Source organism: Bombyx mandarina, chromosome 24, assembly GCF_030267445.1.
Source record: "Bombyx mandarina strain Sakado chromosome 24, ASM3026744v2".
NCBI classification, from domain to species: domain Eukaryota; kingdom Metazoa; phylum Arthropoda; class Insecta; order Lepidoptera; family Bombycidae; genus Bombyx; species Bombyx mandarina.
In genome coordinates this window covers 650414-675077 of record NC_143230.1, presented here as the reverse complement: position 1 = coordinate 675077, position 24664 = coordinate 650414, and the positions used below count along the sequence as shown (strand labels likewise).

Here is a 24664-nt window from a genome sequence, read left to right as displayed (position 1 = left end):
TTCACACCCCTGGAAAGGATAGTGGAATTTGGCCGTGAAGGCTATTCACAAATTAACACAACTAGTTTTTGTTGATTTATCTATACTTAATATTATAAAACTGAAGAGTTTGTTTGTTTGTTTGTTTGTTTGTTTGAACGCGCTAATCTTAGGAACTACTGGTCCGATTATCTAGGCTAGGCTATATAACACCACTGTAAGACCAATACAAGTGGAGCACCAATAAATAATGTTTAAAAATAGGGGCTTAAATAGCTCCTTAACATTCTATAATTCAAAAATCACTTTCTACGTAAATGAAGTGGGGGGTAAAATTTTGCGTTATGGCAAAGTAACTATTCCAGGCGGACGGGGTCGCGGAAAAAAGTTAGTTATTAATAAAACAAAATACTCTCCACCTTTAGGCCTCAGTCGAATTCGAGGACGAAGTGAAACGCAAAAGGAAATTCCGCGACATAATCTGTTGCGGTCGCAATCAGCGTGTCAGCGACATGTCACCGAGAAACATTGCCATGTCAACGGCAAATGTTGCCATGTCGCCGGCCAACGCTGCCTTGACTCCCGCCGTTGCTGACGACACTGGATGCTGTGGGAGAAGAAAAAGCCAAGTGGATAGAAGAGATAGTATATTGAGTGATAGGACACATACGAGGTGAGAAACCATTAACACCGGCTAGCCTGTTAGCAGGGTTCAAGCCTTACAGGGTTAGATGGCAGTTGTCTAATGCGAATTAGCTTAAATTTCAAGCGGGGGCGACATTTATGTTCTGACGTCAGTACGCTCCAGTATCTGCTAAAAATCATGTTGTGACGTCAGTAGTGGAGCGTACTCGTATCTGCTGAAAAGCTCGCTGGAGAGCTCGCCTTCTTCTTGCCTCCATCCCACTATATGGGGTCGGCGCTGGTAAACGTTATCCATTCAATCCTATCATACGTCATCCCTGCATTCGCACCTTTTTCAGGCATATCCTATTTCACATAGTCCATCAAAGTTTTTTTAGGACGCACACTCCTCGCAGGTGGGATCTGAACTCCTGCAGTTTATCATTAAGACAGGATACCAAACTAGATTTATCATCGCACCTCCCGCCACCGGAGCAGAGTTTATCCATATTATCTGGAACCGCTGCGTTCATCGACATTGCGTTTCCAGAGATCTTTTCTGCCACGTACCATCTGGCTTTGGAATGAGCTCCCCTCCACGGTGTTTCCCGAGCGCTATGACATGTCCTTCTTCAAACGAGGCCTGTGGAGAGTATTAAGCGATAGGCAGCGGCTTGGCTTTGCTCCTGGCATTGCTGAAGACCTATGGCGACGGTAACCACTCACCATCAGGTGGGCTGTATGCTCGTCTGCGTACAAGGGCAATAAAAAAGAAATCTCTGAATTTATGGTAAATTTCCGGAGGTAGTGATCATCTCAAATTGGGGCGGGCGAGACCATGAGGATCATGAACCACTTATTAGGCTTAAGGTACATTACTACAATTATAAGACGTTCTTACGACTTGTCTATGAGTCTATGAGCCTACCTATTTCTGCCGAAAGCCCCTGATTCGGTAAATTAACATAAGGTAAGAGATGAGCTCTTTCATCATCACCAGTCGTTCACTGCTGGGCATAGGTTTCTCCCAATTTACACCACTTAGCCCAGTTCCCAACTCTATTCATTTGTTTTTTTTATTGCTTCGATGGGTGGACGAGCTCACAAACCCATCTTTTTTTTTTATTGCTTACATGGATAGACGAGCTCACAACCCACCTGGTGTTAAGTGGTTACTGGAGCCCATAGACATCTACAACGTAAATGCCACCACCCACCTTGAGATATGAGTTCTAAGGTCTCAAGTATAGTTACAACGGCTGCCCCATCCTTCAAACCGAAACGAATTACTGCTTCACGGCAAAAATAGGCGGGGTTGTGGTACCTACCCGTGCGGACTCACAAGAGGTCCTACCACCATTAATTTGCTGCCGGCCTCCTTTCGCGCTACCTAGTCACGCCCGTATATCAATGACAATAAAGATAGCATCTGTCATCAGCTGCTGCAACAACCGCTTCGGCTCGTGGCTCCGCGGCGTTTGCCGTCGACAGTCCGAGCACTCCTCCAGCAGAAGGACGAGCGAGTTCTCTAAGAACAAAAGTCTCTCACCAACTTTACCACCTGAGGTTAGTTTGTCTAAATTCTAAACGACCACAAAACACATTCTATTTAGACCATAAGTAAAATATAGAGTAAGGCACCGAACTTCTTGTAATTATAGCCAGAAAGTTATTGAGTGGCGACCGCGTACCGGAAGACGTAGCGTGGGTAGGCCTCCCACAAGATGGACCGACGATCTATTGAGGTTCGCGGGGATCCGCTGGATGCAGACAGCGCAGGACCTGTCTTTGTGGCGAGGCTTGGGGGAGGCCTATGTCCAGCAGGGGACGTCTGTGGGCTGAACACCTACGCTGCGCCACTGCCTCCGGGCCACCAGTAATCCTTCAATCATAAAAAAACTAGGCTAGAGTAAACTCGCCCCTAGCACTGCTGTCGTCAAGTGTCGTCCATCAGCGATGGTAGTACGCTACTATTAGGCGTACCGACTGCAGGTCTGCCTACAAGGGCAACAAAAAAATGCTTTACTGTTTTTTCATGAAAGATTTAAACTGTTTTCTTAGTGTATAGTGATTGTTTATTAATGACATATTTGTTGTTTATACAATAATGACTCTAAAGCCTTCGTCAAACAGAACGCGTACATAACGCCGCGTACTTAACGTCGCGCTCTTTTCATGTCACACCAATTGACTAGATGAGTCTAACGCTCCTTGACGCAACGCATTCGCCAAATCATAGTGCCTTTCGATAGCAGTGTGAAAATTTAAAAGTATTAAGAAATCGAGTGATTCAGATGTGGCATTGTATAAGCATGGGTATTTTTTAACTATTTATATTTTGGGGAGCTTAACGACAAAGGGAAGATCTTCCACCGAGCGGATGATATTGCTCGGTAGACCGACGGTCCGAATGTTGTTGTTCGGAACTTGTATATATGCGCTTTATCTTGAAAATGTCGTAAGCGAGATTCAGGCATATCTGTCAATTATCTTGCGTTGTATGATGGCTACCCGCCACATCACTCCCCTCCGAGACTGAAGGTCGTGTCATATTTAGTTATCGTTGTCCGTGCTGAGATAAGCTTGCAAGTGCCAGTGCTGCTCGAAGTCTGCGGTGAGTCGAGACTGAGCTTGAATGCTGCGCGATGAGGCAGTGTAGGTGCGTGCCGTAGGGCCAGGAAGCGCGGTGAGTCGGCTGCGATGGTCCTGTTGAGGCTGCGATGCTGGCTTGCTGTGGGACGACTGTCGATGACTTGTTTTTATCTGCGAGAATGCGGGATTGTGGTAGCCGAAGTTCTTGATGCGCTGATGTTGAATCAGAAGGTTGCGTTGTTCACATCTCGTCGCAGGTCACCAGTTTGGGAATATACGACGAAAGGAAGATCTTCCACCGAGCGGATGATATTGCTCGGTAGACCGACGGTCCAAATGTTGTTGTTCGGAACTTGTATATATGCGCTTTATCTTGAAAATGTCGTAAGCGAGATTCAGGCATCTGTCAATTATCTTGCGTTGTATGATGGCTACCCGCCACAATATCATTTTTTCGGGCATTATCTAGTATATACACATTCATTCGGACGCTAAAATAAAATTTGTAAAAAATTACAACGCCTGACGTCAAAGCGTCCTAACGCCGCGACAGAGCGCTGCGTACTTACAGCGCTGGGGCTCTGTTTGACGGTATGTTATCATAGTAGTACAACACATCACGGCGTCATAGCGCGGCGTCAGTTTAGCGCTCTGACCCGCACTAATTACGCGTTCTGTTTGACGAAGGCTTAAGAGTCACGTTACAAGAAAAACGTGCAACTCGACCTTCGGATCTGACCATCAATGAGCGAGTGGCCAGTGAACACGCGACTGACTCACGACCCAAGGACTCGATGCGAACTTATTCTGTAATTACGGACCAATTTTCTTTCAATTTTTGTGCTTTTCAAATGAATTAATAATGACTGAGATTTCGGTGAAATTCAGTGATTTGCGTCATTTTTAAAGTTTGTAGGACATTTGTTTTGTGTGTTTAATTTTTTTTATGGAGGAAAAGGTAATCAAATTAATGATAAGCGCCTCACATATAGTTCGATTCGTAAAATGTATTTTATTCAAATACAATGGTTCGTTAAGTCAATTATTTTAGAACGCAGTTTCTTAACGCGGCCTGCGGTAGGATTTGACTGCTATAAAGCGTTATTCCCCCTCCGTGTGATTTTCTCCTTCCTTCCCTGTATCTTTGTATTACATACAAGTGAGCCATAATCTGGCAATGAGCCTGGTGCGTGGCCCGTACTACAACCTCAATATTAAATTTGGCATTTTTAAATAATCCATAATTCACTGTTACTCATCACAGTAATAATAAACAAAACTTTATGACTAAGGACACGCTTTTAAAAACAAGGAACTACGGTCCTAACGTGGTCCTCCATCAGCACTAGTGTTTTTTTTAATGCAAGACTTTTTTTTTTATTGAATTGATGCGTGGACGAGCTCACAGCCTGCCTGGTGCTAAATTGTTACTGAGGCCTATATACATCTTTAATGTAAATGCCGCCACCCACCTTGACATGTGAATTCAAATTCAATTCTTTTAATTTTTTTTATTGAATTGATGCGTGGACGAGCTCACAGCCTGCCTGGTGCTAAATGGTTACTGAGGCCTATAGACATCTATAATGTAAATGCCGTCACCCACCTTGACATGTGAGTTCTAAAATCTCAGTATATGTAGTTACAACGGCTGCCCCACCCTTTAAACCGAAACGCATTACTGCTTCACGGCTGAAATAAGCAGAGTGGTGGTACCTACCCGTGCGGACTCACAAGGGGTCCATTTGGTAAGACGTTGTACTGATACCGAATGATGCAATTATGCCTAGGCTGAAATCACAGACACTGATCTAAGTAATTACGTACCTAACACATGCTTACAAACTGACTTCACGACGAAGGAATTAAATTCATATCGTATATTAAAAATAAAACCGGCTAAAATTACATATTTCTATAATAACTAACGTAGGTCTTTATTGACAGTGTATATACGTGTACTTTCTCCCTCTTACTGCGGCTAGGAAGCTATGAATAGGGCTGAAGGGTAAAATAGCCGAAGATATAAGTCGAGCTATAGGCCTATCGCGATAACTTCCTTGCTTTCCAAGGTGATGGAGCGAATAATTAATATACAACTCCTGAAGTATCTTGAAGATCGCCAGCTGATCAGTGACCGACAGTACGGTTTCCATCACGGTCGCTCAGCTGGCGATCTTCTTGTATACCTTACTCACAGGTGGGCTGAAGCCTTGGAAAGCAAGGGCGAGGCTCTTGCTGTGAGCCTTGATATCGCGAAGGCCTTCGACAGGGTCTGGCATAGGGCACTTCTGTCGAAGCTACCATCTTACGGAATCCCCGAGGGTCTCTGCAAGTGGATCGCTAGCTTTTTGGATGGGCGGAGCATCACGGTCGTTGTAGACGGTGACTGTTCTGATACCATGACCATTAACGCTGGCGTTCCACAAGGTTCGGTGCTCTCCCCCACGCTTTTCATCCTGTATATCAATGACATGCTGTCTATTGATGGCATGCATTGCTATGCGGATGACAGCACGGGGGATGCGCGATATATCGGCCATCAGAGTCTCTCTCGGAGCGTGGTGCAAGAGAGACGATCAAAACTCGTGTCTGAAGTGGAGAACTCTCTGGGGCGAGTCTCCGAATGGGGTGAATTGAACTTGGTTCAATTCAACCCGTTAAAGACGCAAGTTTGCGCGTTCACTGCGAAGAAGGACCCCTTTGTCATGGCGCCGCAATTCCAAGGAGTATCCCTGCAACCTTCCGAGAGTATTGGGATACTTGGGGTCGACATTTCGAGCGATGTCCAGTTTCGGAGTCATCTGGAAGGCAAAGCCAAGTTGGCGTCCAAAATGCTGGGAGTCCTCAACAGAGCGAAGCGGTACTTCACGCCTGGACAAAGGCTTTTGCTTTATAAAGCACAAGTCCGGCCTCGCGTGGAGTACTGCTCCCATCTCTGGGCCGGGGCTCCCAAATACCAGCTTCTTCCATTTGACTCCATACAGAGGAGAGCCGTTCGGATTGTCGATAATCCCATTCTCACGGATCGTTTGGAACCTCTGGGTCTGCGGAGGGACTTCGGTTCCCTCTGTATTTTGTACCGTTTGTTCCATGGGGAGTGCTCTGAGGAATTGTTCGAGATGATACCGGCATCTCGTTTTTACCATCGCACCGCCCGCCACCGGAGTGGAGTTCATCCATACTACCTGGAGCCACTGCGGTCATCCACAGTGCGTTTCCAGAGGTCTTTTTTGCCACGTACCATCCAGCTATGGAATGAGCTCCCCTCCACGGTGTTTCCCGAGCGCTATGACATGTCCTTCTTCAAACGAGGCTTGTGGAGAGTATTAAACGGTAGGCAGCGGCTTGGCTCTGCCCCTGGCATTGCTGAAGTCCATGGGCGATGGTAACCACTCACCATCAGGTGGGCCGTATGCTCGTCTGCCTACAAGGGCAATAAAATAAAATTAAAAAATATAAGCTTTCCTGTGTTTTTGAAGTGAAACTTCTTTATGCGCATGAGGGTAAAAATTTTACAGATGTAACGTCACGCAGGTATGCAACGGAAGTGTCGAAAAATTGTAATACAGCGCCATCTATGAGATTTTTTAATACTAACGTGCCTATGAATCCTCTTGTAGTGAATTTCAATTTAGGATTATACGTGACGGTAAAATATCGATTCACAGAGGGCGCTACCTCATTCTATAAAAGATGATTTACAATTATTTACTAATGACAAAATTTTACATATTATACTTTGACATTTAGGATAATTGTATTTTAATTTTTGAAGGTTTCACTTCTAACACGTGTGAATTGCACACATGTTTCTTTTTTTTTTGCAATAAACGAATCTAATGTTATTGACACAGTTACTAATACATAACCAAAATATTGGATTCAAAACAGAATGTACTAACAGACAAAATATACAACAGACATAAGGTCAAGTCGTCATTACATTAGCCGAACAATCAGTCAAATGTTATTATTTATACGATGAAATTCAATCAGTGATTTTTGCACAAGCGTAATAAACGGGTCGAAAAAGTTCCATCGAAGAATATATTCGTTTTGCGATCGAAAAATACATAAAATAAAATAAATATTCATCATGTATTTTATTCAAGAAATTTTATGAAATGTGTTTTTGTAATCATGTCCAATAAATAAAAAAGTACCTTGACTTTAGTAAATTTACAGCATCACATCAGAAGTTTGAGTAAATTGAAATTCAAATCTGTGTTATTTACTATCAACAGTGTGTGATTGATCGGGTTTTAGTTTATAACTAGAAGAAAATACTTATGTTTTTGTGAAGAAGTTACCTGTTATAATAATATAATTTGTTTCTAATTTAAAAGAGTTTTAATCGTTTCAAAAGTCGTAAAGAAATACTTAAATAATTTAACTATTTGTGACTACAATTGTTTATTTAATACATAAATCCAAATTTTGTTTATTTATTTAACATAACGATTATGTCGTCCACTGCCGATTTTCTAACACCAATGCCCTCGCCACGTCCTCGAAAATCTAAAATAATGCTATCAACCGAATTCATGAAAAGAGACATCGATATTGAAGAAGTCGAAATAGAGGTAGGTAGGTAGGGCAAAAACTCACATAAAAATTGCAAAAAATGCGCATCACTGTGACATTTCTACATTCAAAACAAGTACCAGGACTTTATAAATTCAAGGAAGTTACGTATGGCTTTCTATACAAGAAGGAAATTAAGTAAGGAAATCTTGTGTACATCGATATTGTGGCTAATGACAACCTTGCCTTCGATAAGAATCCAAAGTCATAATCATCGAAATAAATTTATTATTTAACTGTTTTTTCGTGATATGCAACTCGCGCGATTTTTGTCATATTATTTGAAAGTGAAAGTGCTGGGTAGATTACAGGTATAATACCACCAACGTATGATAGATGGCGCTGTAGATCTCTCAACTAATAACTCTATTTATTATTTAGCGATAGATTCCGTGTTATACAGTCGCGATTGACTACGATGTATATACATGACATACAAAATTAAATAAGGCTTGAGATGTATTCGAGCATGATACATTTTGTGACAAAAGCTAAAATTGTAATATGAACTTCATTTTTGACAATGCAGGTAGGTAGGTATAAACTATATATACTTATACAGTACGCATTGCGTGTTGCTTTGCTAAATAAAATCTAATTTAGTATCAAATTCAAATAAACTGAAAATTTCCTTAGTAAAATTTCTTATAATATCTATATGAATGCTTTATACGAGACGCCTACTAAAAATTTCAACATGTATGTAAGAGTTAAGACAAAACAAGTAGTTTAATTATTATATCTGGAGGAGCGGAACCGGAATCCGGTTCTTTGGCTATGGGGACACCAGGACTTCATAAATGCAAGGAGCTAGCGGAGAGCCCGCTAGTTCTCTGTAGAGAGAAATATTCGCTCATAGATGGCAGGAGTAGTAACATTTTTCCATTTGTTTTTTTTTAAATTGCTTTAGTGAGATAATTTGAGAGAAATTATTAAATAGCATATGTTCTGAATATTTTCATTCTACAGCGAGATCCTTGAATCAATATTAAATAAATTTTAATAATACGCAAAGGTCAATATGAGCCACAAAGCTGTACTTTCTCTTGACTATGAGCGCCTGGTACACATTTGAGGACACGTGACGTAATTTCTGTAGCTCATGAACTTCGTTCGACAGTGTCAATAATGGAGACTGCGCCAAACCAACTAAGCACTTACTAAGTTACTACTACTTACTACACTACTAAAATTCCTAAATATTTTGTTTATGATTTCTTCATAATCCACTTCGCAGAACATTCTCGAGTTTTTGACAAATCATCCTATTAACAAGCCATTTCAAGCTTTTTTTTTCCTACCTAAGCTGATAGCCTTGAGAGTCTATTTCAGCTTCTCCTTGACGTGGAAGTGAGCTCACGGGGCTCAAACCGGAAGTGTTGATAACACTGGCCCTAGCAAGAGCACTGCTTCGCAGAATCTACCACCGGATCGGAAACGCGACCCACTGAGAATATCCGGCGAGAAACTCAGTGGGCTGTCTCTGAGGGTTAATTTTCTCGTCGAGCCCTTCGTCAATGAGTTTATTGACCTACAATTTTGACTGTTCTATACATTACGGGCTGACAACTGAAACGTCTAGTTCAGCAAATGGCGAGGGATACAACGTTTATATTAAGTTCACGTCTTCTAAATGCTATTGAATTGTTCTGATTTTCAAACAGGATACCCGAAAGAAACTGGACACTTCTTTGGTTGAGCACACGAGTGTGATGCGTGGAGCTATCCCAATCCTGCCGATAGCTCTGGCATACTTCTGTTTGCTGTTCAACATAATCGTTCCCGGCCTTGGTGAGTCTTGTTCATCTACCTAACTGTAGGAACCACAAATGTCCCCATAGCAACTAATCTATATATTAATACGTGAAGCAAAAACTTTGTACCCCTTTTTACGAAAATTTCGCGGACGGAGCAGTATGAAATTTCCCACACTTATAGAGAATATAGAGGAGAAGTGCAGAATGCTCATATTTTATAAAAAATATACATAAAAAATACAATAAATCAATAAAAAGAACATTGCACACACTACCATGTATTTGACACCCACACGCATGCATACTATTTGTTTATTGTCAAACTTTTATTATTGCTTATAGTCTGTGGTCAAATTGAGAATAGATTAAATTAATATTGTTTGTCTTTATTAATATTTGCCTAAAGTGTAGTCTTGGCGAAATCTGTGATAATAGAATTTGACAATAGAATCATAATAATGTTCAAACTTATAATTTCAATTAATTATAGTCGAATTTCGACTACTGCTGGACCACTAGTAATTATAATTTTGTATGTGTTAGCGGCAATTATATTGCAATGATGCTACGTCAGTCTCAGAATTTTCGGACTGTCGATAGTACGTTAGTTGTAATCCCTATATACGTTAGTCACTTAACTGAACACGTGTCTTATTAATCCTTGCCCGATATAGAGACTCAACATAACTTTTGAAGGCATACGAGGCCCGGTCCTTATTAGTGTTGAAAAGAAATATTTTGTTAAAATTATAACGGAATTTCATATGTTGTATTTACTCTCATCTCTTCGTGTTCCAGGGACGATCTGTAGCGGATTGTTCTGTCTCTGCTTCGGCATACCGAGGTTTGGAGTCCACGACGGAGCCAGACACAGAATAGGTGGGGCAACGAACATTTTTATTAATGCTGAATTTGTTTCGTTAATAAGGATTTATGTTATACTAGGTATACTATGTAATGTTAACTGTGTTCTTCGCTTTTTTTTTTCAAACAAATCTATTCTATTTTATATATTTATTCATATATTTCGATGTACTCAAAATTTGGTTGAAATCTGGTTACGTAATGAAAACACTAAATGTTGCCAGGTTATAAAAAAAGGAAACAAAATACAAATGGTTGACAACAGAGGACAAATTAAGACTTAACCGTTTTGCCTTCACTTGTAATAACATACCTAATAATAGTTCTTTACTAACATTTTTGTCTAGCGACTTAGGGTTTAGAGTTTAGGTTTAGGGTTTAGGTTTAGGGTTAGTTAGTTGTGTTGCTTAACCACTTCTTATCCGGAAGAGTTTACGTTCAACAAGTATGTTACATGTCATTGATATAAACGATTTTAAATTTGAATAATTGAGGACGTGTAATGCGAAATAAGTAGCAACTGGAATGCCCGAGTGGTGTTATTAGGGCCAAGTGCCGTAACACGTAAATTTATGTTTGTGATCTTCGGTAAGCACACAACTGTGTGCTTAGTGCGAGTTTCTTAACGTTCTCGATGGCGTAAAAGTTAACCCAATTTTGTATGCAGTTGGATCAGCGCCCCTAGCGGCAAACGTAGGCAATTTTCTCCTACCTATGCTGATAGCCTTGAGAGGCTATTTCAGCTTACCCTAGCGTGTGTAGGTGAGCTCACGGGGCTCAAACCAGAGAGTTGCTAACACTGACCCTAGCAAGAGCTGTGCTTCGCAGAATCTACCACCGGATCGGAAACGCGATCCACTCAGAAGATCCGGCGAGTAACTCAGTGGGCCTTAAGCAAACGATCCTATTCCATACAAATATGAGCTAACTTTTACGCTATCGAGAACGTTAAAAAACTCGCACTAAGCACACTGATCTATAGAACGTCTGTCGGTCAATTAGAATGACCGATCAGGTTTCCTACAATACCTTGATTGTTTCAGGATCATTCGTGATCAACCTGCTCGTTGGTTGTGGTCAACTGTTCACGGTTCTCTTCTGCTTGGTCGGTTGGGGCTGGTCTATATGGTGGGGTGTAATTATGCTGAAGATTTCACGTGAGTTGAAAGTTTATTGAATAATTTTGCCTTAGATTGTTCACTGAAAAGGTATTATGTTAGTATTTTCTTCGGTTTTCGCGAGTAGGAAATATATTTAAAACTATTTTTAAGGTTTGTTCTGACGTTTTTATTATTAAATAAATAACAGGGAGAAAATCACGCACCGTCATTTGGCCCCAAATTAGGATTCCGTGTGTTATGGGTACCAAAGACTGACAGATATTTATATACATTTATGTATAAATAATAAAAACACAGACAAAGAGCAAAAAAACCTGTTCAGCACACAATGTTTGCCCGGAATCGAAGCCGCGACCCTCGGCGCAACTAACTGAATCAGTCAGTCAGAGATTAAACTTTAAAAGTAGTTTTAAATAAATAGCAAACTTTGATTTTGATTTCCTAATGTAATAATTTGCGTAATTACTGCTGGTAGGACCTCTTGTGAGTTCGCGCGGGTAGGTACCACCACCGTGCCTATTTCTGCCGTAAAGTAGTAATGCGTTTCGGTTTGAAGGGTGGGGCAGCCGTTGGAATTATACTTGAGACCTTAGAACTTATATCTCAAGGTGGGTGGTGCATTTACCACCACTTAACACAAGTCCAATGCGCTGGTCGGACCAAATATGCTCCACTCTCAATACTTCAGTCCACGTTGCTATCCACACAGCCGAGGACAGGCAGGAATGGCGCAAGATAATACAAGAGAAAGTTATTAGAGGAAGCCACGACCCTCAACACTGAGGATTATCGACACAAGGAGGAGGAACACCAAGCGGGCTGTGAGCTCGTCCACCCACCTACGCCACAAAAAAAACTAATAATAATAATAATAGCGTTCACATTGAATTCACTAGACAATATTCTAATTACAGGGAAGTACCGCAAATTAAGAGCTGAGGCAGCAGCACAAGAGGCCGAAGCTCCTCCCATCACAGCCAACAATCACACGCGACCGTAATGTCAGATTGACAGCTCTCATCTGTCAAATAATGGCGCGAACACTATTATAACATGTAACACAATTATTAGCGGAACACTCCAATGTTATCTAAACTAAACAGATTATAATAATCTGGATGTTTTGAAAAGAAGATTTCGAGCTTTTTAGTAGCGGAGTTAACGGAACGTAAGCAGAAGTCATGACGAACTAACAAGTAAAGTAATTCAGCGGTCTAAAGTATAATGAATCCTGACAAAATACATATTATGATTAAAATGTAAATTAACATTAATCACGTTAACCGAACTATAAAATTACTATAAATAATATTAAAAAAAAAACCTTTTTTCGGTGCTAAACAATCGTTTAAAATAAAAAGGCCCCACACTAAAAAAATATAAATTCTAAAATTAGAGTTAAATTGTAATATAGCATAGGTATATACTTAATTTAGAATTAAATATTATTGGAAAAAATTATAATATTAAAAATAAAATAATTGGATTTATTCTCGAAAGATATTAAAAAATAAATTACATATTTATAATGCAAATATATCTACAATATTATAATGAATCTGCTGGTCAGATTAAAATCCATGGAGAGTTGCCATGGTAGAAAATTTACTTCCATTTAATAGCTTTTCGGCCATTTTAAGGTCATTTTTTCTCTTTAGTAGATCAATTGTTACTAATGTTATAATATTAATAATACCCCAAAGTGCTTCGAACAAAAGATATTATTTTTGATGCAAAATGAAGGATCCGCTTAAGCTTGAAGAAGCAAAAGGTTTTTGCATTATGAGTATAATTAAAATAATAAAAATGAGCATATATGCGATGTCTGTCTATATACTAATATGTATATATCCTAATTATCACGAGAAAAAACACACGTTTAGTTTGAAGGACAGGTCCACCTATATACAAAAGAGATTCGACCTCAAGCCTCAAGGCGAGAAGCTGCATTCATGCTGTTAATGTCTATAAGCAATCACTTGGGGCCATGCCAGCTGTGAGCTCTTCCACCCATCACAAACAAGATGTACACCAAAATAGCTAAAAAACCGCACTACACTGGCTAAATATTAATACAAGGATCGAATTATATAATGAGGATTTTTTTTGTTTGTTTTTAATTGAACTATATTTTACAGAAAAATGGTCAACGCCGACCGTAAATACAAAATTTTATGGTTCTTTAATTATTTTTTAGGAAATTAAAAGAATGTAGAAATTAATTCATATCTATTTAAGTATTATTTTGTATTTATTCGTTACAAAATAGCTCTAATTATTGCAAAGCAGCTCTGACAAAATAATTAAAATTAAAATAAACATTACGCAATCCCCAAGTCGGACCTTCTCAGCAAAATAATATTGATACGAATTCTCATTTTGCATTAAAAGAAACTAACTTTTAAGATAATTTTGTATATGACCAAAATAACTAATTAATACCTAAGATTAAATTTATTGAAAATTATAATAAATAATATTACCATAGTATTTGATATTATATAAATGATAATATTTTGTTGTCTTATTTGCCTTCGTAATAACTGCTACATCCAATGGCTTCGAGAAACGTACTTATCAAGTACAGTAGAAACTAATACCCCATTCACTGGAACCTCTCGGTCTGCGGAGGGACTTCGGTTCCCTCTGTATTTTGTACCGTATGTTTCATGAGGAATGCTCTGAGGAGTTTTTTGCGATGATCCTTCATTTCCTTTTTATCATCGCACCTCCCGCCATCGGAGCAAGGTTCATCCATATTATCTGGAACCGCTGCATTCATCGACAGTGCGTTTCCAGAGGTCTTTTTTGCCATGTACCGGCTCCACGGTGTTTCCCGAGCGCTATGACTTGTCCTTCTTCAAAAGAGGCTTGTGGAGAGTATTAAGCGGTAGGCAGCGGCTTGGCTCTGCCCTGGCATTGCTGAAGTCCATGGGCGACGGTAACCACTCAGCATCAGGTAGGCCGTATGCTCGTGTGCCTATACGGCAATAAAAAAAAACAAAAAGTAAAAAAAAACCTAATACCTACAACAATATCTTTATCAACAACTACTGCTTCATGGAGGAAACGCGAGAAGTCAAGTTGTTGAAACATGAAATAATCTGGGCTTATTAACAGTTTGGCTTCTGTGAAAATGCACAAGTATAGTTAAAATGAATCGTACGAAGAAAAAAATATGACAAATAAACACAATGATCCAATAACGGTGCTTTTAGGTACCTTTTTTTTTTTTTTTTTTCTTAGATGGGTGGACGAGCTCACAGCCCACCTGGTGTTAAGTGGTTACTGGAGCCCATAGACATCCACAACGTAAATGCGCCACCCACCTTGAGATACAAGTTCTAAGGTCTCAAGTATAGTTACAACGGCTGCCCCACCCTTCAAACCGAAACGCATTACTGCTTCACGGCAGAAATAGGCAGGGTGATGGTACCCCCCCGCGCGGACTCACAAGAGGTCCTACCACCAGTAATTACGCAAATTATAATTTTGCGGGTTTCATTTTTATTACACAATGTTATTCCTTCACCGTGGAAGTCAATCGTGAACATTTGTTGAGTACGTATTTCATTAGAAAAATTGGTACCCGCCTGCGGGATTCGAACACCGGTGCATCGTTTCAACACGAATGCACCGAACGTCTTATCCGTTAGGCCACGACCTCAAGCACCGGTCACCGTCCTCGCCGAACCCGTCGCTTGCGACGAAGGGCTCGACGAGTAAATTAACCCAGCCCTCTGAGTATCTCGCCGGATCTTCTCAGTGGGTGGCGTTTCCGATTCGGTGGTAGATTCTGCGAAGCACTGCTCTTGCTAGGGCCAGTGTTAGCAACACTCCGGTTAGAGCCCCGTGAGCTCATAATACACGTCAAGGAGAAACTGAAATAGCCTCTCAAGGCTATCAGCATAGGCAGGGAAAAAAAGGATAAAAATAAGTGAAAAATGGAAAAGGAATTATAATGCCGCTTAGACTTGGAGAGTTATTTCATTTTTGGCTCACAGATCTACTTAGTAGATGACTTTAATAATGACCTCACTTTGGAGACGGTATCAATGTGAAAAGAACGTCATCTTTGTTTAGCAAAAACATATACCAGAAACACAGAAACACTAAAAGGTATTACGAACATTTCTATAGATCAACGCCATCTATGGTTGACTAGAAAGTACTATTTGTTCTAAAGTTATTATCGCTTCCCAATCACTATACATATAATCACAAGTCACCAGCCCTAGTCATAGATAATGCACTTAATAATAATAATTGAGGCCTTAATGCTAAGTAGACCGCGAATTCATCTACTCGCATAAAATATGAAAAACATAATTTTCGATAGGCCACGACTTAGCTGTGCCACTGGCATTGTTGCTTTTAAGTTGTACAGTTGTAACATCTATGAATCCTAGTAACTTGAAAAATCAATATCATTACACAGCATCACTACATAGTACCTATAAAACAAAGTCGCTTTCTCTGTCCCTATATCCCTATGTATGCATAAATCTTTAAAACTACGCAACGGATTTTGATCCGGTTTTTTTTTAATAGATAGAGTGATTGAAGAGGAATGTTTATATGTATAACAACATCCATTAAATAGTAGAGAAATGAATAATAAATTAGTTTCCGAAGCGAAGCGAGGGCGGGTCGCTTGTATTATTATTATACGGAACATAAAAATTCTTCATACTTTAAGATTGTTGATTTCGTTTCTCATTTTATCATTCGAACCTTTCTTTTTCCTACCTCATCACCGGTAGATTCAGGGGGCTATGCTAGCTTCTCCAGGCTGGTAGGACTTTTCATTCGACCGACCGAGTAGCGCGATATACACCTCACCTCAAAATAACCCAAAAAACGTAACAAGAGACCAGGATAACATAAACATAAGAATACTAAACGTTTATTTCTCTAAGAAGTTCACATCGTGGTTGACTTCGAGAGTTATCTACCTAAAAACTTCCATCTAAAAATAAATTAAATACTTCTCAAGCAAAAACGGTTAGCTAGCTGGTTTAATTAAAAAAAAGATTAATCTTATTGTTATTTATTTAAACATATATTTATACGCACGGTTAATTTCTGCGATCAAACAATTCGTGCTTTAAAGAAGATTGGACGACTATTGTAATTGCAATAAAAATTATTATTTCCATAAAGGTGGATGAATGACGGCATTCGTTATATGGCATTTAAAGGCTTTAAAATGGTCAGTGGTTGGTTTCGTTTGCTATGATTTTTTTTTATGACAAAACTATTGTGATGTTTTAGTGTTGTGAGGATCATTGTGCGTTGGTTGAGTTGGGTTGTTCTCCGGAAAACTCATCAGAGTGGTCAATAAAATACTATATAAGTATAATTATATGTTCAGTCGCATCAGCGACCGCGGTGGATCGCTGCACGTTAACCACTAACGCATAGATTATATATACACTTAATATTTGAGACACTAACGTATATTGCTAATTAAATTATTATAACTGCATGAGCTAAGCGGGGCGGGGTATAATTCCCCTACACTATCAAAATATATATTAAAAAGGTCAGCCCATAGACATCCACAACGTAAATGCGCCACCCACCTTGAGATATAAGTTCTAAGGTCTCAGTATAGTTACAACGGCTGCTCCACCCTTCAAACCGAAACGCATTACTGCTTCACGGCAGAAATAGGCAAGGTGGTGGTACCCACCCGCGCGGACTCACAAGAGGTCCTACCACCAGTAATTACGCAAATTATAATTTTGCGGGTTTCATTTTTAATTACACGATGTTATTCCTTCACCGTGGAAGTCAATCGTGAACATTTGTTGAGTACGTATTTCATTAGAAAAATTGGTACCCGCCTGAGATTCGAACATCGGTGCATCGCTCAACACGAATGCATCGGACTTCTTATCCGTTAAGCCACGACGAAAAAAACATACATTCAAAGTAAGTTTTTTGTGGAGTTCCTTTGTTTGGAACTCCCTCGAAAGAGGCGCAAATACTTGTGTCACAGAAGAATCTACTTCGTCAGTACCAAGAGAACATAAAAGCCAAGAGATACCAACGATGTGACACTTGTGTTACTCCTCCTATTTATTGAGTTACTCAGACCACACTAGGAAAGGGATAGCGAAACTATAGCACAGAGCCATCTATGAAGCTTTTCGAGAACAGCACAATTTAAATTTCTGTATTATTTTTTCTGCGATGACTCGTTAAAATGGAGTACATATTAAATTCTACTTTGATTAGTTTATTTTCAATACATCGTACGAAAATCAAACATGAATAATACCAAATTTAGCCGCTATTTTTTATTGTTACCCAGACAAATGGTAATGGCAATAATATTCGAAGAGCAATCGAAAGCAACTAGCGTAGTTCGTAGCCAGCTACCAGGAGGCTATAAGTTTATAAAGGTGGGCTTTAGAAAATGCTAACGACGCCAACCACCCAGGAGAGTATAAATAATGAAGAAGTTTACACTCGCGTAAGGAAGAATTTATTATTAGGTGCTTAATAGCTATTAGTCACAACTCACAAATCAGCGTCCGAGGTCGGTCGTTTTTAAATGTAATTATTGTCTTTGACGTTAACTAAGTAATAGTTCTTTTGACGTTCAACAAGTATGTACTTTCATTTATGTTGAATAAAATTTTTTTGATTTGATTTGATTTGAATAGTATTATAGTATTATTTTGATTTGATTTGACATATAACATTACATAAAATTAATTAAGTATGATGTAAAAAAAAAAATTGTAATATGGGCTGGTTGGTTCTGCTTAACTAATATTCTAACAGGAGCACAGGAATGAGCACAAGTGAACACAATCATGGTGTATTTCCACGCAGACCTATAAGGTCCTACCTGTAGGCTTAGTGCGAGTTTCAAAAATCGAATCGAATGACTCGCATCGAGTGTACGCTCTTCACGGTGAAACGTGCGGAGCTCTGAGTGTGAGTTACTCAATTTGCAGGACGTTTATTCATCTTGAGAAGCGATAATTTTTTCTCTTATATTGGTAGCACGCAAGGTTGTTTTTTAAGGCGTTTAATTGTAATGCCAAGCTTTCTAACGATATTTATAGTTAGTCGGGTAATGGGTAATGTACCTGTGTTTAGTGCGAGGTTTTTTAATTACTCAGTCGATGTTAATGTTATGTTTAATTTGTGTGAGGTTGTATTAGTGCCACCTAGTGGTAAACTTATGAATCCCAATTTGAGGGAGAGAGAAGGTTTGTTTATGTTGCTGTCTCATGTATCGAATAGCTTTACCGAAGTGAGCCTCTCGATTATTGTATGTGCGAGTGCGAGTTACAAATTAATGGATTTTGAGAGTATTTCTTCACTTTCAAGCAAGTTACGTAGTCACTAAAAATTTTGCCGTGAAACCAATACAATTTCAAGATTTTTTCTTTCGTTTTTAATAATAATATTGTTTTTTAAGGTTTTATCTATTCTAATGGTTTATACACATATATTTTTTCGTTTAGAAAATTTTATAGACGTCTAGCTAGTTGTAAATACATATGAATTCTTTGCATTTTCATTTAATTCTTATTAAATCATTGCTTTTTTTTAAAGAATTGTTTGATGAGAGAAAGAGAGAGTGAGATAGAGTATTCTTTATTGTACACAAAATGAATAAATATTGCGAAACAACATTAACAAAAAAAAAGAGTACAATTCTTGGTCTTATCACTAAGAGTGATCTCTTCCAGACAACCATTAGATGGGCAAGAATAATGTCGAAATGAATTGCACACTGTGTATATACCTATCTATTGAAATATATATACACACAAACACACACACACACACACACACACACACACACAGACACACGCGCGCGCGCGCGCACACACACATATATACATATTTACACATACATATATACAGATATAAATTTATAAATTATGTAGAAATTTGAATAATGTAATAATAATTTTGTTTCTTTACACATTTATAAGTAAGGATGGATGCTCGTAATAATTTTAGTATATTTGGGCCACCTAATGAAGATCATTAACACTATTACCGTAAATACAATCATTTTATAAACGTTCAACGGGTAAATGATTAAACCTATATAAAACATAATTTCTTTAATTAAAAAAAGCTGAAATAATTACTTATTCCAGGATTAATTATGTTAAGTATGTCTAAATATGTAATTACAATTAAATAAATTCTATAATAAACTTCTAATTCTAATACTTCTATTATAGTTACTAAAAAATTATGTTTATGCTGGGCAGTTTCCGTGTATTTTAAAGGTTACGTATTACGGCAAAGTTTGTTTACGAAATAGCACCCTTAGAATGGAAGTGGTATAACTAAAAAATTTAAGATTAGTTTTATATTTCAAAACACTTATGTATTATTATTAAGAACCTACATTTTATCTAATACGTGAAGCAATAATGTTGTACCCCTTTTTACGAAAATTGCGCGGACGGAGATGTATGAAATTTCCCACACTTATAGAGAATATAGAGAAGTAGTGCATATTGTTACCTTTTTTTTTTAATTGTGCATAAACAATAAAAAAATAAACTAAATCAATAAAAAAACCTTACACACAATACCATGTATTTGACACACACTCACATGCATTTATACTTTTTTTGTTTATTGATTTATCAATCTGTGGTCAAATTGAGAATAGATTAATATTTTTTGTCTTTAATATTATTTTTCTATAATGTAGCCTTAGCGACATAGAGCAATGATTATTATAGAAATTATGATAATAGAAAGGTGACAATAGAACTATAATAATGTTCAAACTTAAAATTTAAATAAATTATGGTCTAATTTCAACCACTGGACTACCATTAGTAGATAATAATAAAATCATTTATTGCCTTTCACACAGATTTAGATTATTACAGGCAGCCTACAAGGAAACAACAAAAAAACAAAGCACTATTATATCATTTCTGGCAAGCAGCTCAACATTTGCACTTGTATATTATTAATAGGAATTTTATTAAGAATATTGACAATTTATGAGGATTTTGACAAGTACGGATTAGTTATAGATATAGTTACATATTGTAAATATTTATTTTTTTAAGTTTAATTTAAATTTATTTATTATAAAAAAAAGAACACAATAAGTTGGTCAGTTGCAGTTGACCTATACGGACGTCAATGTACGTAGTGCTATTTGAGTTCATAGCGAGACGACAAAATGTCAACGAAAGTGTTAAAATGCTCCAACTGTAACATTGTAATTAATGAGGTGCTTGCATTTGTGCAAAATAAGTGTGAAGTGATGAACGAAGAAAGCTTAGTGCAAATATGTGCTACTGCGTTTACAGAAGAGGATGTAGAAAAAGCCAAAGGTCTGTTATATGACTCAGTGCAAACTTCAATTCGTAATATTACACGTAAAAATAAAGGTAAAAAAAAATAGGAATTTGGAGGATATAATAAGTATTTTCAAACAAACAGACCCAGAAAAGATTCCAATATTCGTAGCAAGAGAGTTGCAAAAACTACCCCCGGTTACTTTTGATCACATCGATGTAACAAAATTATTGAAAGATCTTTTAGTATTACGAAATGATGTAAATAATATTAAAGATAACTACGTTAATCGTGAGGAATTTATAGTATTAAGCACGGATTTCCAGAGCTTGATAAGCTCATCAGTAGATAATACGAAACATTTTAAAGTAAATAATATGAGAAAAAATGATGTTTTATGTGTCACTGATCTACATAACAATCAACCAAGTAGGGTAGTTACACCGAGGAAACAAAGTTCATTACAATTTGATAAAAGAAATAATTGCTTATGTGCATCTACAGGCGCAATTGATCAAGCGCCCCTTACACCCGGGCGAGCTAATGATAATAGTGGTGATATGGTTTCGCATCAACAAGAATCTCATAAGCAACAGCTGACATCGGCGCCATCTTCACTATCTTGTGTACAAGCTATTCGATCAATAGATAAGAATAATATGCAGTATAATAATAGTATCAATGCATCGCAAAACCAAAAGACAATGGCCGAAGTCTTAAGGCAACCAGGTGTATGGAAGCAAAGCAAACCTAATAAGGAATGGATTGAAGTGCAAAATAAACGATACAAAAATCGGTTTATTGGTAAAATGGGAACGGCGTCATATGAACTTCAATACAAGTTTAAAGCCGCAGAAATCTCGGTACCCTTATTTATCAATAATGTGGACAAAAGTGTGGTAATGAATGATATAGCTAGTTACATACTGCACAAAACGCAGGTGTCAGTGAAGATAGAAAAAGTCGATATGAAACGAGAAAAAGAATATAATGCCTACAAGATTTTTGTTCCACATAATAAGTTGACAGTTTTCTTGAATGACAATCTTTGGCCAGAGGGTGTAAAGTTTAGAAAGTTTATTAATTTTAGAAATAGAATTAACGAACGAACGAGTTTATCTACCACTCAACATGATACACAATGCTAACTATCTATCGCATTTTGTGAGTTTTAATTGTAGATCTATCCATAGATCTATTGATTGTGTCAAGTCATTATGTAAATCTGCTGATATCATTGCACTCCAAGAGACGTGGCTACTTCCGCATGATATTACTTTCTTAGGAACAATAGACGAGGAGTTTGCATTCACAGGCAAATCAGCTGTGAATACGTCCACTGAAGTGCTACACGGGAGGCCGTACGGCGGTGTCGCTTTGTTGTGGAGAAAAAGTTTGTTTACATCGGTATCAGTAATCGATTGCAATAATGTACGTATGACGGCGGCAAAGTTTATGGTGGCGGAACGTGCGTTTTTAGTATTTTCAGTTTATATGCCGACAGACTCAGCAGATAATTTAAATGAGTTTACTGAGTGTCTTAATGAAATATGTACTATTATTGAAAGCAATAACCTTGAAAGTGTTTACATGTTGGGAGATTTCAATTCACATCCAGGTGAGCGTTTTTGTAATGAACTGCTGAGTTTCTGTGACGAACAACAGTGGCTATGTGCGGATATAGAAAGACTAGGAATAAATTCGGACACATACACATATATAAGTGATGCTCATAATGACTGTCGTAGATGGTTGGATCACTGCGTGCTCACGAAGGCTGCTATGCAGGCTGTTGTTGATGTAAATGTAAAGTATGATGTTTTTTGGTCAGATCACTTACCTTTGGAGATGACATGTAATATAACAGTGTTAGAACCTAAAATTACAAATATAAAACACGAGGTAAATAGGGTTTTGTGGGGTATTCGGGATTCCTTTCATATTGATAAGTATCAAAAACTGTGTCATAGTAAATTAAGAGACATTGACTTCCCTATTGTTTTTCGGGAGTGCTGTGATAAGATGTGTGAGAACGTAGAACATAGACTTCATATTGATAAATTATATAAATCTGTGATACGTATTTTAAGTGAGTCAGCTGTGGCGACCTGCTGTCGCGGGATTAGTGGGAAGCGCAATTATGTCACGGGATGGAATAAGTACGTAAAGGAAGCTCACGCGGAGGCTCGGTATAGGTTTCTACTGTGGGTACAAAATGGTAAGCCCAGTTCTGGCATGACTTACACGCAAATGTGTGAATCTCGGAAAGCTTTCAAAGCAAAGTTAAAATGGTGTCAAAACAACGAGCGTAAGATTAAGATGGACATAATCGCGTCCCATCATGTAAATGGTAGCTTCGGAAGCTTTTGGAGGGAAGTAAATAGGTTGAGTCCTAGATCGAGTCTTCCATCGACTGTTGAAGGGAAAAAAGAGCCGGTAGATATTGCCAACCAGTTTTTAGAACATTATAAAATCTCATCACCGTTAGATCCATCTACTCGAGCGCATTGTTATGACGTCAGTGGCCCTGAGGTGCGTTTCTCAGCCCGTGACATCGCTGCGGTAATCAAAAATATGGCTAGGGGTAAGTCTCCAGGACATGATAGCCTTAGTATTGAACATGTACAAAACGCAGGTGTTCACCTACCTAGAATTTTGGCTTTATTGTTTAACTTATGTTTAAGTCATTCTTATCTCCCGGCGGAAATGATGAAGACTATAGTCACGCCCATTCCTAAGAACAAAACAGGTGATCTGTCAAACATCAATAACTACAGGCCGATTTCTTTGGCCACAATTGCAGCTAAAATTTTGGATAGCTTACTAAATAGTTGCCTAAATAAACAAGTGCATCTTAATGATAGGCAGTTTGGTTTTAGGAATGGGTTATCGACTGATACTGCGATAATGACACTTAAGAGTACTGTGCAGTATTATACTGGGAGGAAGACACCTGTATACGCATGTTTCCTAGATCTGTCCAGGGCTTTTGATCTTGTTCGATATGATTTACTATGGAATAAGTTAGCTAGGGAAGTAAAGCTGCCGCCTGAATTAATTAAAATTTTTCAGTATTGGTATGGCAATCAAAATAATAGTGTGAGATGGGCCGGTGCGCACTCTGATGCGTACCGTTTAGAATGTGGTGTGAGGCAGGGGGGTCTAACCTCACCTTTGCTATTTAGTATTTATATGAATAAGCTCATCGATGAGCTCAGTAGTGCGGGTGTCGGCTGCATGATCGATGGAGTTTCTTTTAACAATATTAGTTATGCAGACGATATGGTATTGCTGAGCCCATCTATGAGTGCACTCAGGAAACTTTTAAAAATTTGTGAGAACTATGCTGAGTCCCACGGGCTGAGGTACAATGCCAAGAAGAGTGAACTGCTAGTGTTCAAAGCGCAGAACAAAACTTACGAGAACGTACCTCCAATCTGGCTAGCGGGCGCAAAGCTTACACAAGTCAAGCGCTTCAAGTACCTCGGTCACTGGGTAACAGAGGATGGTACGGATGATTGTGATATAGATAGGGAGCGTAGGGCGTTGATAGTAAGATGCAATATGCTGGCCCGCAGATTTACTGGTTGCGATAGCTATGTCAAACTTACAATTTTTAAAGCTTATTGCCAGAATTTTTACGCCAGTAGTCTGTGGACCACATACACGCGGAGAGCTTACAATGCCCTACGTGTCCAATATAATAATGCGTTTAGGATGATGTTGTCACTGCCGCGCTTTTGTAGTGCATCCACAATGTTTGCGACATCTCGCACCGATGACTTCTTTGCAATAATGCGGAAGAGAAGTGCATCGTTATTGCGTCGAGTT

At 38.5% G+C, this 24664-nt stretch overlaps 1 protein-coding gene and 1 pseudogene across 2 annotated transcripts in view; both read left to right on the top strand.

Annotated features, from left to right (window-relative positions):
• LOC114247897 (uncharacterized) overlaps positions 1-14011 on the top strand; it is a 68966-nt gene extending 54955 nt beyond the window's left edge. For both annotated transcript variants that reach the window (XM_089738286.1, XM_089738288.1), the window contains 6 exons: positions 405-652; positions 2043-2169; positions 9447-9573; positions 10338-10418; positions 11447-11560; positions 12439-14011. In XM_089738286.1, the coding sequence (XP_089594412.1) occupies positions 405-652; positions 2043-2169; positions 9447-9573; positions 10338-10418; positions 11447-11560; positions 12439-12524 (783 nt within the window). In that variant the 3' untranslated portion in view covers positions 12525-14011. The remainder of the gene's footprint in view (positions 1-404; positions 653-2042; positions 2170-9446; positions 9574-10337; positions 10419-11446; positions 11561-12438) is intronic.
• Positions 14012-20650: 6639 nt separating this feature from the next.
• On the top strand, positions 20651-22107 carry LOC149499919 (uncharacterized; annotated as a pseudogene).
• The last annotated feature ends 2557 nt before the right edge of the window (positions 22108-24664 follow it).